The sequence below is a fragment of the Arvicanthis niloticus genome, chromosome 30 (assembly GCF_011762505.2).
Source record: "Arvicanthis niloticus isolate mArvNil1 chromosome 30, mArvNil1.pat.X, whole genome shotgun sequence".
NCBI classification, from domain to species: Eukaryota; Metazoa; Chordata; class Mammalia; order Rodentia; family Muridae; genus Arvicanthis; species Arvicanthis niloticus.
Window position 1 is genome coordinate 3,513,842 of NC_133438.1, and position 17,348 is coordinate 3,531,189.

Below are 17,348 nucleotides of genomic sequence, written 5' to 3' on the forward strand. Positions count from 1 at the left end.
AACACGGCCTTTTAGAACAAAATCTGGTAACTTCTTAAAAACGTAAATATGGGCTCCAGAGTGGGCTCAGAGTGTAAGTCCACACACTGCTCTTGCAGAGGACCTGGGTTCCATTTCCAGCAAACAGACTTGTTCACACCCATCTGTAACTCCTATTCCAGGAATCCAATGCCTTTTGGGGGGGGCCTCACAGGCATCAGTTATGCACTTAGAATTCATACATATGTGCAGCCTAAATACTCACACATGAAACAAACAACAAACACCTAAAACATATGGACTACACTCCTATGTAAGAGCATAAGGTGCTACACAGGGCTAGTCCCCAACAAAAGTAGTGACACTTAGGAACACAATAGTCATGAAGATTTTACAGTAAATGATCATTTATCCCAGGGACTACAATATGCAGTGAGGGGAAACAAAAGGCAGCCAACAGAAGAAACAACAACAAAAATATGTCTTATTTAAACTGAGGCTTCTCTTTTCCTCCCTATTCAAATTCAGTAACATGGAGACTCCACCCCAAACAGGTGCAGTCAAGAACACGGCTTCATCTTACTAAGTCCCCAGAAAGCATTAACTTCTTAAGAATAAGAAGATGGCAAGGGTCCTCATCTTGCCTCTGTGTTCTTTGATGAGTAACTTTCAATGACTTGGCTCCTCCACGAAGGCCACTCTCAGGACTTCTGCTCAAAGTCACATTCACTCCTAAGGCGCAACAAGCTTGGTCAATGGCTGAAGCTTTCTCTATGTGCTCTGCGTTCACAAACCTATCTGGGTTGGGTGTGTGCTGCTAATAAGAGCAGACCGTTACTCAAAGGCTTCCCTAGAATCAGTGGGTTCATGATGCATCTCTGTACTGTGGCCTCTTCAGTTAAATATGATAAAAGTGTGGGTGAAGGCGCTCCATATTTGAAGCACTCTTGACTTTTGTCCAGTGAATATCCTCTTATGTTAGATAGGGTGGATCATGGAAACGATTTCCCATATTCATTGCATTCAGTACATATATTCTATCCAGTGTGGATCCAGTCCTGTAGCAAAACACTTTGCCACATTCTTTGCACCCATGATGCTTTGCTGCATAAAATCTGTGATGTAAAATGAAGCTGCATACCACACACATTACACATAAAAGCCTTTCCTCTACTATAAACGTGTTGATCTTTCATGAGATGAGTTTTGTTTTGCTTTTTAACACTTCCCAGATTCACAACATTCAAAAGGCCTTTCCCTTGTATGAGCCTGGACACGAGAAGCAAGTCTGGATTTTTTTTTTTTTTTCAATGATTTAATGCATTCGCTGCCATGTCTCAGTTAGGGTTTCCATTGCTTCGAAAAGACACCATTAGCAAGGCAGCTCTTATAAAGGACAACATTTAATTGGGTTGGCTTACACTTTCAGAAGTTCAGTCCATTATCATCATGGCAGGAACCATGGCAGCGTGCATGCAGATGTGATGCTGGAGAAGCAGAGGTTCTACATCCTGATCTGAAGGCAGTCAGGAAGAGACTCTCCTGCACGGGGTGGTACTTGAGCATGGACCTCAAAACCCATCCCCTCAGTGACACACTTTCTCCAACAAGACCACACCTATTCTAAGAAGGCCAAATCTCCTAAATGTGTCACTCCCTATGGGCCAAGCATTCAAACACATGAATCTATGGGGCCAAACCTATTCAAACCACGACACTGTACTTCTACGGCTTTTCTCCAGTATGAACCCGATAATGATATAACAGGCTGGATCTGTTCATGTATGATTTCCCACATTCAGTGCAGGTAAAAGGCGTCTCTCCCGTGTGAACTCGCTGATGAGCAACAAGGAAGCAGTTGTGCTTGAAGGCTTTGCCACACTCAGTGCACCTGAAAGGCTTCTCTCCGGTGTGAACTCTGAAATGCTTAACGAGAAAGGCGTTTTGGCTGAAGGACTTCCCACACTCGCTGCACTGAAAAGGCCTTTCCCGAGTGTGCACTCGTGCATGGTAAATGAGGCTGGATTTCTCCTTAAATGCTTTGCCGCACTCACTGCAACTGTAAGGCTTCTCCGCAGCATGAACTTGAAAGTGACGTGTAAGATTGGATCTGGTCATATATGATTTCCCACATTCGGTGCAGGTAAAAGGCGTCTCTCCCGAGTGAACTCGCTGATGAGAGACGAGGGAGATATTATGTTTGAAGGCTTTGCCACACTCAAGGCACCTGAAAGGCTTCTCTCCAGTGTGAATTCTGAAATGCTTAACGAGAAAGGCTTTTTGGCTGAAGGAAATCCCACATTCGCTGCACTGAAAAGGCTTTTCTCCGGTGTGGATCATCCGGTGTCGATTTAGGTGGGACGTGCTAGTAAAAGTTTTGCCACAGTCACTGCATATGCAGTTCTTCTTCTCACTCTGAATGGCTTCTCCACTCTCCGTGTTCACGGGGGCGTCCCCACCACTGGAAGTCACCGGATGCCTGAGAAGACCCGGGGAGGTCTGGAGGATCGTCACACTGTCCGTACTTAGCAAGGGCATCTCAGCACAGCACAGCACTTGCTGTTGCAGCGTGGATGGACTGACACCTCCTTCTGCAGACAGACTCTGCTCAAAGGGGGACGTTTCACTCTCCACTTTGATCCAACAACCTGAGCACAGAGAAATACTGATGAGTGGCATACAGACTGTCGAGTGACAGACAGACAGACAGACAGACAGACAGACAGACAGCATGTATTACTAATGGTGATCTGAGATTTCTCACAGAACAAAGGGGTTAGTTTAGGGCTGACAGGGCCCATTACCATGCTGAGTTTGTCAAGATCTTATGTTTTTAGGGAACTTAGGGGAAGCAAGAACACAAGCATGGAGTAAATCACAGGGAGGCGTGCTAGGAACCATAACACACTCTTTCCTCCCCAATAGCTTTCTGCAAGCTTCAGCTGCTGGAGATTCAAGACTAAGTGCAAAAGGCTGTCTAATCCGATACGACATGGTGACTAAAGAACCTGCATTGAAGGACTGCCCTAGGTATAGGGCATGGTAGAAGAATTTTAACCCAGCAACATGGCTATTCTGGCTGGAATACAGATACTCCTATAGTACACAATTTTAATCCAAAACAATGTAGGTAAGGTTAGTTGGTAAAAGAAGCAGCCATGTTGGAAAGTGACTTCTAATTGAGGAGCAGACAAAGTGATGAATCAGAGAAAGATTTGACTAAATGAATCAGAGACAGGACAGGAAAGCGAGTCTACTTCAGAGCAGACAGAGTGTTGAGATGCAGTTTTTGCCAGAACAGTTTGACAGAGAGATTGCAGACAGGACAAGCTAGACATGGTGAAGACAGAATGAGCCAGAGAATGAGGAGCCAGAAGATTAGAACAGATTGCTAGAGTTACTTTGAGGCCAAACAGAGCAATTCAGTCAGAAGCTAAAAGAAGCCAGTTTGAACCAAAGGACTTTGAGCCGGAACAGATGAGTTGACCATACTGCCAGAATGCAGAAAGAGCTAGAACAGGTGAGCTTATTCAACGGTAAGTCTCAGAGGCTGAAAACATTCTAGGCCTTGATTTGATTGTACAGAGGCTTCTAGAACTAGGCCTATGTTATCAGTTGGAGGCTCACCGCCTCTGAGATGAAAATTACATCAGGCGAGTAAGTTATATTTACAGTGCACGCCAACGCACAATAAAGGAGCGGCTGTGTTTCACAGGGTTCCAAGGCAACAGGCAAAACATACAAGACTGACACCCAAGGGACAGTTCCGGTTCAGAATTAATAGCTTCAAACATCAAAAACCACCACACTCTATGTACCAATACCATACCTGGAGTCAGGAATCTCAATGCAGGCACAGAGGGTTGTCCCCAAGACTCCAGCTGAGTGATGTCATGGATCTCAGAAGGTAGAAGTCCTAGAGTACAGTGACACAAGAAATGACAGTTCTTTACCAAGACTGGGTGATGCAACCCATACAATCCATAAGAAAGAAGCCTAGTGAGAATAATCCTGGTAAGGGTGTCTTACAAAAAACAAAACAAACAAACAAAAACCAAAAAAAAAAAAAAAAACAAATAATGAGCTCACCAGTGCCACAATTCCTGCCACATTCAGACACAAGGCATGTCACCTAGAAGTACCTGAGTCACAAAGATGCCAAATATTTACAGTGTCATCAGATCACAAAGAAGCCATCAGTGTTAGGACTCCTGACCCCAGGCAAGGCGTGGTTGTGCAATCCATTAATCACAGTACTCAAAAGACAAGCAGGAAGATCTTGGCAAGTCACAGGAGAGCCAGGTCTATATGGCAAGTCCAGCACAGCTAGGATTTTAAAGATAGACCTGGTCTCACACTACACCAAAAAAAATCCTAACCCCAAATTAATTCCTGGGTGCCTTTGCTGCAATTGAGAAAGACAGAGCGCTTGTGAAACAAGCCTTGGTTTTTAATCTGTATTTTATACTCCAAGAGAGTGCAGGAAAGACTGGGTGTTCATAGGCCAGCTTTGAAAAGGATACAGCTCTCTAGAAAAAAAGAAAAGCCTACATAGACATGCTCTGACAGGATGGCAGGGTCTTACCCAGCGAGGACATGAGTGTTAAGATCTCAGTCATCACCGTCTGGTACAGGAGCCTTTGGGAGTCATCGAGCAGTGTCCATTCCTCCCAGGAGAAGTACACAGCAACGTCCTCAAAGGATACACAGCCCTGCATATGGGGAAAGTTGACTTTATATGAAGCCTCCTTTTCAGGGACTCTTGGTATCCTTAAGTCATTCCCATTTAGCTTCCTACCTCAGAGGGTATCAGACTATGAACCTATTGATACCCAGTCTGTCCTCCAGGTCCCACCGACCACGGTGCTCAGCACTCAGCAACAGCAAGCAAGTTGACATGGTGGGCTTAGTTACTTTTCTATTACTCTGAAGAGACACCATGACCAAGGCAACTTATAGAACAACGTCTTTATTGGGGCTTACGCTTCAGAGGGTGAGTCTGTACATGGCAGGGAGCATGGCTGCAGGTGCACACAACACTGGAACAGTAGCTGAGACCTTACATCCTGATCCATAGGTACCAGGCAGACGTGGGGAGCCCACAGAAGGCAGCTATCATCCTTGCAGCCATCTTGAGCCATATACCCTGACAAGAGACTTGTTTTCAACAGCCTACAACAGCTGAGCACACTCTGACAACATCTTGTTTTATATAACCACGATTTTCCCTTGGGTGCATGTGACTTAATTTATTTTTTATTTATTATTTTATTTATTTTTTATTTTTTATTGGATATTTTATTTACATTTCAGATGCCATCCCCTTTCCCCATTTCCCCTCCCTAGAAAACCCCTATTCCATGCCCCCTTCTCCTTTTTGCTTTTATACAATTTTTTTAAACGTTAATCAAAGGCTTTATAAGTTTGGTAATGCTCAATCAGAAGTGTAAGCCAATACCCAACCTAGATATATCAACTATCTTTGACTGGTGGAGACACCTGAACATCTGCCTCCATGTCCCCCCCCCTTCTTTCTCTCTCTCATCACCTAGCTTCTCCTCTCCTTCTTCTCCTCCTCTCCTTACTCCTTCTCCTCCTCTCCTTACTCCTTCTCTTCCTCTCCATACTCCTCCCACCTTAGCTCCTCCTACATATCACCCTTCCTGTTAAAATAAAACTTTTCTTTCAAAATACAATTAGAGCATAATTATACCAATTTGTACCAGTTAGGTACAAGATAGTCCTAATACCCAGTCCATCATTTTGTTGACTAACCAGAACCTCTGTCATCTCTCCTAACTAAAACACTTAGTTCTGAACCTGGCTTTTTTCTTGGCTTTAGAATGAATGTCAGCTGAAAACCATCCACTCAAATCTTTTCTCTCAAAGTAAATAGCCAGGATTGGCTATGAGACTATAAGTTTTCAACCCCATCATAAATCCAGAATGACTGAGTTAATGGAAATTATGGGAAGCACAAAGCATAGCTTCTAAAACTTAGCCAATTTATAGAGAACGCTGAACACCTGGACAGTCCCTATACTACAAAACGTTGGCGCATCTGATCTTCAGCCTTCTGGCCCAGGATCATCTGACAGACCTTAGTGATGCAGAATTATTAAGGGCTGATTAATCTGTCTAGGCAGAAATTATCTTAATACTAAAATTTGTTTTGAGAATTGTATATTACAGAATACACAGCCTTGGTGTATCTATTCATCAAGCAAGCTGAGCAGACCTGCTCAAACCTCTGATGTCCTGGAATTCCAGCTAAATGCAGTGAAGACACAGTGTCAGAGGCTTATCAACTTACTCTTCCCCCCACCCCTCTTCTAATATCTCAACACCCATAATCAGCTTGAAAAAGTTAAAGAAGAGTCAGCGCCCCCTATGCCCTGGGCTTGGGGACTAAGGTGGTTAATATTGGGCTGTCTTTCTAGGGAAAATTAGTGGTTTTGTTGGAACAGGGAGTATTAGCTAGGATTTATTTCATAGCCATAACCTATTGGTAGAAATCTGTATAATTATTATCAAGATGAAGTTATAATTTCTTAAATGGTACAAAATTTACTTTGATTTCAAATTTAACATTTTCATTGGTACGAGCTTCTTATTGATATAAAAGGGAGATGAATATTGTTACTCTCATAGGCATTGCACCTGTATAACACATTTAGGAATACAAGGCTTAGACCCAGTCCTTCTTTAACTTTTTTAACTGATTTGAGATGGTTAGCCTGTGAGTTAAGGGACTATAGCAAATTCATGACTTTGAGTTTATTGTTAGGGTGTTTTCTATATTTTATTTAGAAATAGCTGAGAGGAGTTAACAGACAACAGTCCAGATTACCTTACATGGATAGTTGGTTTTCAAAACGTCAGAAATCCACAGAATTGACGTTACAAACATTTCTGTATTAATGTTCATTTTGATTAGAGACCTGTCTGCTCCTGACAGCTTTCTGTCTTGGATTCTAAGAAGAAATTGAGCATCTTTGGAGTTACTCCAGTTGTGGTGAGACAGCCACTAGACAAGAATTGCCTCTTTCCATCTACAGACAAATTACTGTCCAGAAAAGAACACACTTGCAGAATAGTCAACTATATCTGCCTAGACAGGTGCATGTGACTTAAAGGTGTGACTTAGAGACAAGACTTAAAGGCATAACTTAAGAAGTGAGACTTATAAAAGGCGAGAGGCAAACAGAAGAGGAGACTAGAAACTTGGAACTTGGAGGCACTAAGGACTAGGAACAAGGGACTTGGAAAGAGAGAAGAGGAGAGACTTGAGAATAAACAGGACTGAATCACACTCTGGTCTCCATTCTTCGCATCCGTCCTCACTCTCTCTCTTGCTTAAACCCTGACCTGCAGACAGGAGCAATAGTACAAGCCAGGACAATTTAGCCCCCAAAGCTTGGGGCAGTGCGGGCTCTAACAATTTTGGCCCCCAAACTTTTGGCAGTGCGGGTTCCAACATTTGGCAGAGTGATCCTTGACAGGCAGAGAGAGTTAACTAGGAAAGGCAAAAGCTTTTGAAACCACCCCTCAGTGACACACCTACTCCAACAAGGCCATACCTCATTATTATCTCCAAAGTGTTCCACCAATGAGGACCAAATATTCAAGTCTATGAGCCTCTGGAGGGCAGGTTCATTGAAACCATCACAGCTAGGGTCAATCCAAGATAAAAGAATGTCCCTCCTTTCAATCTGGGAATTACATGGGTTCCTCCCTGTCTCACACAGACCATTTTTGGGTCACTGTTGTCCACTCTGTCCCTGGCATGAAGACCAGGAAGCCATCTACACATGATTGACTTTAGGGCACACATATCAGTCTTCACACTGAGCTTCCATTTCCATCTCAGTCTGCAGGCTCGGCCCTCAGCTGCTATGCTACCCCAACTCCTACCTCCCACTAAAGCCAGCAGAACCTCATGCTCACCTGAGCATTTTTCAGCATCCCCAACCCATTTCACTTCCAGGAATCCTCTAATACCAACACTGGAACTTTAAGACCTCTGAATCCTCAGACAATGGTTAGCATAAAGGGAAGCTGGGCCATGTAATCTCTGCTGTGTATGTGAGGATCTTTTATTCTGAGCATGTGCCAGGGAAATCCAATGAAAGGACAGAGAGAATCTCAAGCACAGAGTCCCAAGACACCGTAGTCCCAGAGGTCACTTATGTGTTAAGTGAGGGGTGTGATTCTTGGGCCCCCGTCCACTTACCTCTTCCTGATTGGCAGGTTTCACTGAATACTGGGAAACCTGTAGAAAAACAAGGGTGTGGGTAACAAGTAAGAGTGTTGGTGTCCCAAAGGTTCACCCAAGTCCCCTCCCATACATGCAGTCGGGTACCCCCAACTGTCCCCTGGGATCCATCCCTTACTGGTGTCTCCTACTGGGTGACCTTGGACAAAGAATCAATCTCTTCAGTTTGTTACCTGAGGATAAGCATGGCAGCCTGTCTCATGTACTGTCTTATTGTGGTGAAGAGACACCATGGTCAAGGGAGCTCTTACAATATAAAAGAAAGCATTTAACTGGGGGCTAGCTAACAGTTTCAGAGTGTTTGTCCAGGATGAACACGGAGGGAGTAGTGAGGCATGGTACCAGGACAATACCTAAAGACTTTACATTCCCATCTATGGGCAGCAGACTCTCTCTCTCTCTCTCTCTCTCTCACACACACACACACACACACACACACACACACACACACACACACGCACTGGATCAAGTGTGGGCTTCTGAAGCCTCAACAGTTACTTCCAGCCACACCCTTCCTCCAAGAGTAACTTTCCTCCTAATTCTTCTCAAACAGTTCCACACCCTCAAGACTAAGCATTCAAATATCTGAGCCTATGGGAACCATTTTCATTCAAACTAACTCAACTTCCTACTCCAAGAAGAGAACAATAGTCTCAAACTCAGTCCAATGTGTCAAGTGCTAGGTACAGTAGTCTCTTCCTGTGCACATGACTAATGCTTCTGTCAAAAATTTCACCAACCGGTACATATGTTTTCAAAATGTATGGCTTTATCTACCCACATTGAATTAAGACTTTGCTATTAGCCAGGCATGATGGTGCAGGCCTTTACACAACACTTGCAAGGCAAAAGCAGGCAGACTTTTGTGCATCTGAGGCCAACATGGTGTACATAGGCCAACTAGAGTCACATGGTGAGTCTCACTGTGGGGAGGGGAGATAGCTAATACAGTAAACTTTACTCAAATGCTGAATGCCATCACATAACGGTAAAATGCTTTCAGTAATATTTAAAACTTAGTAATATTATCAATTATAATTACTAATATAACTTAGTAATATTATTTGTTTAAAAATAAAATGTATTTATTTTTAATTTAACTTTTCTTCACATGTACACTTGGCTCAGCAGCAAGTCCTGATAGCTGAGTTTCTAAAATTTATTGGAAAGGCAGGAGAGGTTGCCTCTGGTTAGGGCACTTCCACCATTTACAGACAACCAGAGTTCAGCTGGCAGCCCTTATCCGAAGGAGACCCTAACCCACAAAAAGGCAAACCTCTGTGAATTCGAGGCCAGCCTGGTGTAAACAGTGAGTTCGCGCCAAGATTAAAAATAAATAAATAAAATAAAAATAAAACAAAGGGTCCTTTAATCTCATCACTTGGGAGTTAGGGATAGAAGGATGTCTTTGAGTTTGAAGACAGCCTGGGGGAGGGGGAGGGAAAGGGAGGGAGGGAGGGAGGGAGGGAGGGAGGGAGGGAGGGAGGGAGGGAGGGGAGAAGAGCCCACCAGGCCCCCTGTCTGGGAGGGGAGGGGGAGAGGAGGAAAGGACGGAGGGAGGGGTAAGACAGAATAAAATACTTCATCAAAGATCTGAACATTTTCACCACCACTCCCCCGCCATGGTTCACATTCCAACTCGAACATGAGTTCACAGGATTTACCCAAGGATTCGCAGGTCTCTGCCTACACCCAAATTACCCCCACCCCACGCTTGGAAAGCTGAATAGATTGAATCGCTCGCTCCTCAGTTCAAATCTTCCTGGCCACCAGTCTCTATAAACAAAAGTCAGCTCCTTAGGTGCACTGAGCCCTTTCCCTCATCTAAGGCCAGCAGAGGTCACCCCAGGGCTCCGTCTCTGAGCTTTGGCCCGCCCACAAGCCTTGGGAGGTGCAGTCCACCAGAGGCTGTGAGTCAGAGGGGATGGCTCTAGTGATCTAGCACACAGATGTCAAAAAAACATAATTTCGTCCACCGGTGCCCTACAGTCGGGGACATGAGGGTCTGCCTTGTTGGCTCCTGACCCAGATCTCAGCGCTCTAGAACTCAGGTAGGCGGGCGATCACTAGGCACTCACCTGGGGCAGGGCTCCACCCGCAGCCTCCACAATCACCACCCGGTTCCACTGTCCGGCCGGGCCCCGGGACAGGGCCATACCCACTCAAAGCCTGGATCAGATCACACGGGTTGTTGCAAACCTCAGTTCCGTCTCCGTGACAGAGGAAAAAAAAAAATGCTTCAGCTCTCCCGTTTTCCTGCCATGACCAATACTGATAAAACCAGTTTTCTCTGAAACAAACTGACAGATCCAGAAAGTTTCAAAGAACCTCTTGCACGCAAAGCCGAAAGTCCCGCCCAGCGTCATTTTGTCGTCACCAAAACGCCCGTTTTCATTGGCTATTCTTGGTGCAATGTCTTCTGGACAATGTAGTTCAGACAGGACCAAGCGCCAGCAAGTGGACCCCCCCAACCCCCCCAGAGCAGGACACTCAGTCTGTTAGGGAGATCGTTGTGATTATAGATTTGCCAATATTTCCTTGAGCTACAAAGGCCGGGCTTGCTGACCCACTCCTAAATTACAGAATTACCGGCAAAGGCAAGTGGATGTCTGGGATTAGAAACCAGCCTAGTCACAGTAAGTTCCAGACCAGACAGGAAACGTGGGGGAGAGTTACAGATTGAACAAGACCCTGAGCCGGGCCTTGTGAGAAGAGGAGACCCACCGGAAAAGAGGAAGGGGAGCCGCCAACCAAGAGGGGCGGCCTAAGCCAAGATACTGTCATAGCCAAAAGTGGCTTCAGAGGGAACAAGCAGCAGCTAGCTTCCTGGGGAAAGGGAGCACTGGAGCCTATGTAACCGTGATCTGGTCTGCAAGGAGTCCCGTTAACTCCTTACACACTGCTTCTCCACAGTCCATCTCTGCAACTGTCCTGGTATATCCATGGCGCAGTTGTCTGAACTTCACTAACCAGAACAGACTGTGTGCAGAAAGGCAGGAAGATTGGTGGGAGGTTTTGGAGTATAGCTTTAATCCCAGTGGATTTCTGCGTTTGTGGCTAGCTTGGTCTACCATCTAGTGAAGCCAAGGCTACAGAAAGAAAAAAGAGAGATGAAAGGCTTTCCCCTGGAGCCTAGACAGGTCTGAAGTCTGCACCACCACGGGACAATGGTTCTAAGCCTTGGGTAGCACCGCCCCTATTCATGTGCCTCTCTGGGCAGCCCTATCTTCTGGGCTAGGGACTCTGGAAGGGGTGGCAGGTGATTCCTGGCTTACCTGATTGTTACAGCACCCTGGGGTGTCGGTCCTAAGCCCAGGCAAAGGGCTGATGTCCCTGATAGTGATCCAGTCTTACGGTTCCGTTTTTACTTATTAATTTTACTCTTTTAAAGATTGCGTTTGCGGCCATGTGGCAGTGACACACATGGCAGACACATGATGGAGTTCGAGGCCAGCCTGATCCACAGAGTGAGTTTCAGGACAGCCAGGGCTACACAGAGAAACCCTGTCTCGAAAAACCAAACAGACAGAGACACAGAGAGACAGAAACAGACAGACAGACAGACAGACAGACAGACATGTGGCAAGCACCAATGCAAAATGATCTAGTTCTACACTGATTTTGTAATGAAGACAATAAATCCATGAGTTTTTCCTCACTTAAAAAAAAAAAAAAAAAAAAAAAAAAAAAACATTTTGGGCCAGGGCAGTGATGGCACACACCTTTAATCCCAGCACTTGGGAGGCAGAGGCAGGAGGATTTCTGAGTTCGAGGCCAACCTGGTCTACAGAGTGAGTTCCAGGACAGCCAGGGCTACACAGAGAAACCCTGTCTCAAAAAACAAAACAAAAAAGAAAACAGTGTGTGTGTGTATGTGTGTGTGTGTGTGTGTGTGTGTGTGTGTGTGTGTGGTGTGTGGTGTGTGTGTGTATGTGTGTGGTGTGTGTGTGGTGTGTGTATGTGTGGTGTGTATGTGTGGTGTGTGTGTGGTGTATGTGTGGTGTGTGTGGTGTGTGTGTGTGTGTGTGTGTGTGTGTGTGTGTGTGTGGTGTGTGGTGTGTGTGTGTATGTGTGGTGTGTGTGTGTGGTGTGTGTATGTGTGGTGTATGTGTGGTGTGTGTGTGGTGTGTGTGTGTGTATGTGTGTGTGTGTGGTGTGTGTATGTGTGTGTGTGTATGTGTGGTGTGTGTGTGGTGTATGTGTGGTATGTGTGGTGTGTGTGTGTGTGTGTGTGTGTGGTGTGTGTATGTGTGGTGTGTATGTGTGGTGTGTGTGTGGTGTATGTGTGGTATGTGTGTGGTGTGTGTGTGTGTGTGTGTGTGGTGTGTGGTGTGTGGTGTGTGTGTGTATGTGTGGGGTGTGTGTGTGGTGTGTGTATGTGTGGTGTGTGTGTGTGTGTGTGTGTGTGTGTGTATGTGTGGTGTGTGTTTGTGTGGTGTGTGTATGTGTGGTGTATGTGTGGTGTGTGTGTGGTGTGTGTGTGTGTGTGTGTGTGTGTGTGTGTGTGTGTGTAATTTCTGGGTGCTTGTAAAGATGTGGGCCACCACACCTAGCTTAGTCATTTCTTTTTTTCTCTTCTTTTCTTTTTTCTTTTTTTTTGCCTCTATCTCCAGAATTCTGGGATTAAAGGTGTGACACCACCACACCCAAACCCAGCTGCACTTGCTGCTCTTTCAGAGGACCCAGGTTCAGTTTCCACTTGGGGAATACACCATTTGTCACTCTTATTCCATGGCATCTGATACCTTTTTCTGACCTCCACAGACCGTCTATGTATGTGCTGCTTGTGCATATGTGCAAACTGACACTTGTATATATAAAATAAAAAAATAAGTTTTAAAATATGAATTTTGTCTGGTTTTTTCGTTGGGCTTTGACTATCCTTTTTAATTTGGTTAATATTTATTCCCATAAAGACGCAGGAGTCAGGAGCTGAAGTAAAAACCTGCTAGCTTAGTGAGGTAACTTTATTTTCTTAGCTATATACAAAATAATCCATTTTAAAGCCTAATTTTACAACTAAACTGCTGGGTCTTTAAAAATCTCATTCTATCTGTGTCATTCTACCAAGCTAGTCTACCTTTCTCTTGAGCTTCTCCAAACCCAAGAAGACTCCTTAGCTGTCTTTCCTAGAATACTTCCTCACCTGTGTCCTGCCAGCTGCTTCTCTGTGGTTCCTCAAGCCCAGAGAGAGAATCCCTCTTACTTGGAACTTCTTCCATGAAGGCTCTTCCATGCCAAAAGAGAGAGCAAGAGACCTCCCCAAAAGTCCAATTGCTAGCAGTCTCCTCCCTTACACCCTTTGGTAGGCTGAACCATGTCACCATTATAGTGGGGGGGACTCCAAGCCAAGTCTGTAGAACCAAAGCATTTCACCTTTAAGACTATCCAGCTGACTTTGGCTTGGGTCATAGAGCAAAGAACACAAAACCCCTCCAAAAGCAATTTTTATTTTTAGCACGCTTTTAGAGGCATGCTCAAACTGCATCTTTTTAGGACCCATCTTACTGTACCTGACATCTATTTAAGCCTTTTATATTTTGCTTAATAAGTAGGTTCTCCATGTCCAGTAATCAAATATCCTGTAAGAGGGCTTCAGGGAAACGGAACGAGAGGGCCTGGAGAGTAGGACTTCCTCCCCTGGTGTGGACGCCTGTGCTCTGAAGTGCTAACTGGTGGATTCAGGAGTGAACATTTCTAGAGTAGGACTCTGGACTGTATGGAGACCTAGCTACTGGTGGTATAGCAGTCCTTTGTGGCCATCACTGTGGAAAAAGGGAAGATCAGCCAAGCAGTTAGAGCAGCTGACTTGTGCCTGGAGGGACCCTGCTGCTCAAGGTTATATTCACACTGCATCCTCCCAGAAATGTCTGCCTCTGGCTATTTTTTCCCTCATATCTACAATACACCATTTCTACCACCACACCTAGGAGCAGTCATGTCCCTTTCTTATTTCTTTTTTTTCTTTCACTTACATGACACATAAGAGTGAGTTTGACACAGTAACACTCCTTTTAGTGGAGAGATACCATTTTTTTAAATTCCCATATTCCAAAGGATAGCATGGAAGAGTTTGTTGCCTTGTTCAAATATACACAGTAAGAGGCCTCACTGAGGACTGAGGGCAATATGACAGCTATACAAGCCTGCATGTATGAGGGAGGGCCTGGGTGGTTATTCAGAGCCTTGTTTTACCATAGGTTCCTTTTAATGCAAAGACACTATAGTGGTTTGAATAGGTTTGACCCCCAAGACATAAACTTATCTTATGTTTGAATGCTTGTCTTACGTTTGAATGCTTAGCCCACACTGAGTGACACTATTAGGATGCATGTTCTTGTTAGAATAGATGTGGCCTCCTTGGCAAAAATGTGTAACTGTGGGGGTTGGCATTGAGAGCCTCTGCTCAAACTACACTGAAGTGCAGAAGAGACCTTCTTCCTAGCTGCCTGAAGAAGAAAGTCTCCTGCCGCTGCCTCTGCATCAAAATGTGGCGATCTCAGCTCTTACAGCACCATGTCTGCCTGGATGCTGCCATGCTCCCCACTGTGATGATAATGGACTGAACCTCTGAAAGTGTGTAAACCAGCCTGGATTAATTGTTTTCTATTTATAAGAGTTCTCGTGGTTATGGTGTCTCTTCGCAGGAATGAAACCCCTAAGTAAGGCAGAAGGCCTCATGTAGTTTAACTGGTTGAAAGGAGCAACTCTCTATGCTCAACATCAAGCTTTGATGAAATCCATTTGTCTACTTTCCTTTCACTGCTCCATGCCAAACACAATAGCTGTGAGACCTTAAGCAGAATCTAAGCATCAGTGGTCCTAGAGCTGGAAGTTAGGTAAGTAGGAAAACCTTACTGTCTATTTAGCAACCGTGATGCTTGGGATTTGAATCCCAGCACCCACATAACATATTTGGCTTCATCTAAACCTCTGTTACTCCAGATCTGAAGGATCTGAAACCTTATTCTATCCCCCATTATACATATACAAACTCAGAGGTACAAACATGTGGACATCTACCCACGCGCCAGCTCTTTTATAAATCAAAAGACAAAATACTTTAAGAATATTCCAACATAATGATGATGTTTGTTGGGAGCCGCGGTGAGCGTGACAGCATTTGCCATTACAAGATGGCTCGGGCATCCTGTCCTCCCACAAGTAAACAACTAACTGCGCAGGTGTAAAAGGCAAAAGCACGCCAAAGTCACTGCCCATCCCGGGGCGTAATATGGGGTGATGAGTGAACAGCCAATCAGAAGTGAACACGCCACTCTAGGGTACATATGGCAGTGCCTTTCCCGGGCTTGGGGTCTTCCGCTTCTGCTGATACAAGAATAAAGCCTTGATGTAGTAACCACCCGAACACTTTCGTGGGCAAAGGGGACACGGAAGAGGCGCTGAACATCTGGCGTCGAAACCCAGGAATTTCAAGGCACAGCGGAGACCCCCCAAAATTCGAGGCGGGTTAAAAGACTACAGGATCGAGGTACGTCTCTGAGAGATATGTTTGGGGTGGAAGCCTTCGTTGCGGGCAAATTCTCACCCATTGCCGCTGCTACAATAGTTGGCGTCTTGCTTGTGTTGCTTTCGCTTTTGCTTATTTGTGTTGTGGGGATCCAGCTCGCAGCACAGCTATTAGTGCAAGTCAAGAGGTTTCAGGAGAGGTCCACTACAGGGTATCAGAAACAGGGCGTGTTAGCCAGCATCAGGCCAAGGAGCCTGGGGAAAAAGATAAGGCCAGGGAGCCTGGAAAGGAAAAGCAGGCAAAAAAGCCTGGACAACAGAAGCAGGCCAAGGAGCCTGGTCATAGGAAAGAGTACTCAAAAGGAACAGGGGCCACTGCAGGGCCTATTAAGGTTAAGGACCCTTCACCGGCTGGTGAAGAGAGAGTAGAGGTCAAAAGGACCCCCCTATACCCCATTAAGGAGCTTGTGCCCACAGATCTTAGCAGCTCCGAAGAAGAAAGCCTAGAGCAGGAGGCAGCCACCTATGCAAAAAATAACTGTGCTGAGATAAGACTAAGAAAGACCTCGAGCCCCTCGACCCCGCCCTTGCCTCCGGCCTCTGCCCCGGGCAGCACCTCTAATTCATTTCTCAGCCCAGGAGATTGGAGACAGCTACAGCTGGCATTTCCGGTCTTTGAAGCGGCAGAAGGCACTCATGTCCATGCCCCAGTAGAGTATAGGCAGGTCAAAGAATTAGCTGAGGCAGTACACGCATATGGAATTGGGGCTAATTTTACTATATCCCAAGTGGAGAGGTTAAGTACAGCTGCTATGACACCAGGAGACTGGCAGGACACAGTGAAGGCGGTACTTAACAATATGGGCCAATACCTAGAGTGGAAGGCCTTGTGGCATGAGGCACTGCAAGCACAAGCCAGGATTAATGCAAACACTGAGGGACAACAATTATGGACTTTTGACATGCTGGTTGGAGTTGGCGTACACGGAACGACCAGATCGCTCATCCCGGGCAGGTCTACGCACAGATAGCATCAGCTGCAATAAAGGCATGGAAGTCTCTCCCTAGGAAGGAAGGCAGTAACCTTTATTTGTCCAAGATAATTCAGACATCTAATGAGTCTTTCTCTGACTTTGTGGCCCACATGACTGAGGCAGCTGGCAGAATCTTTGGGGAACCAGAGCAAGCAATGCCATTAATTGAACAGATGATCTTTGAAAATGCCACAGCTGAATGCCGTGCAGCCATTGCTCCTTGGAGAGCCAAGGGGCTACAAGACTGGTTAAGAGTCTGTCGCGGCTTGGGAGGTCCCCTTACTAATGCCGGACTTGCAGCAGCAAACTTAGAAATGGCTGCAGGCCTCCTTAAAGGTCAGAATCATGGAAAATTCCCTTCAAAACATATGGCCCAATGCTTTGCCTGTGGGAAGGCGGGACATATGAAGAAAGAGTGCCCAAATAATCAAATACCATCAAAACTGTGCACCAGGTGTGGAAAGGATTATCATCTGGCTCGAGATTGCCGCTCTGTTAGAGATATAAGAGGTCAGATCCTCCCTCCAAATCCCTCAGCCATTAAGGAAGAAAATTTTTCAAAAAACGGATATACGGGCCCAAGATCCCAG

The 17,348-nt window shown here is 45.4% G+C and overlaps 1 protein-coding gene across 1 annotated transcript; it reads right to left on the reverse strand.

Annotated features, from left to right (window-relative positions):
* Positions 1-368: 368 nt before the first annotated feature.
* LOC143440777 (uncharacterized) lies at positions 369-10,608 on the reverse strand. Its single transcript, XM_076927555.1, has 5 exons — positions 10,333-10,608; positions 8,213-8,251; positions 4,565-4,691; positions 3,809-3,895; positions 369-2,627 (listed from the first exon to the last, which is right to left on the reverse strand). The coding sequence occupies exons 1-5, from the start codon at positions 10,408-10,410 to the stop codon at positions 1,705-1,707; spliced, it is 1,254 nt and encodes a 417-aa protein (XP_076783670.1). The 5' UTR covers positions 10,411-10,608; the 3' UTR covers positions 369-1,704.
* Positions 10,609-17,348: the final 6,740 nt, after the last annotated feature.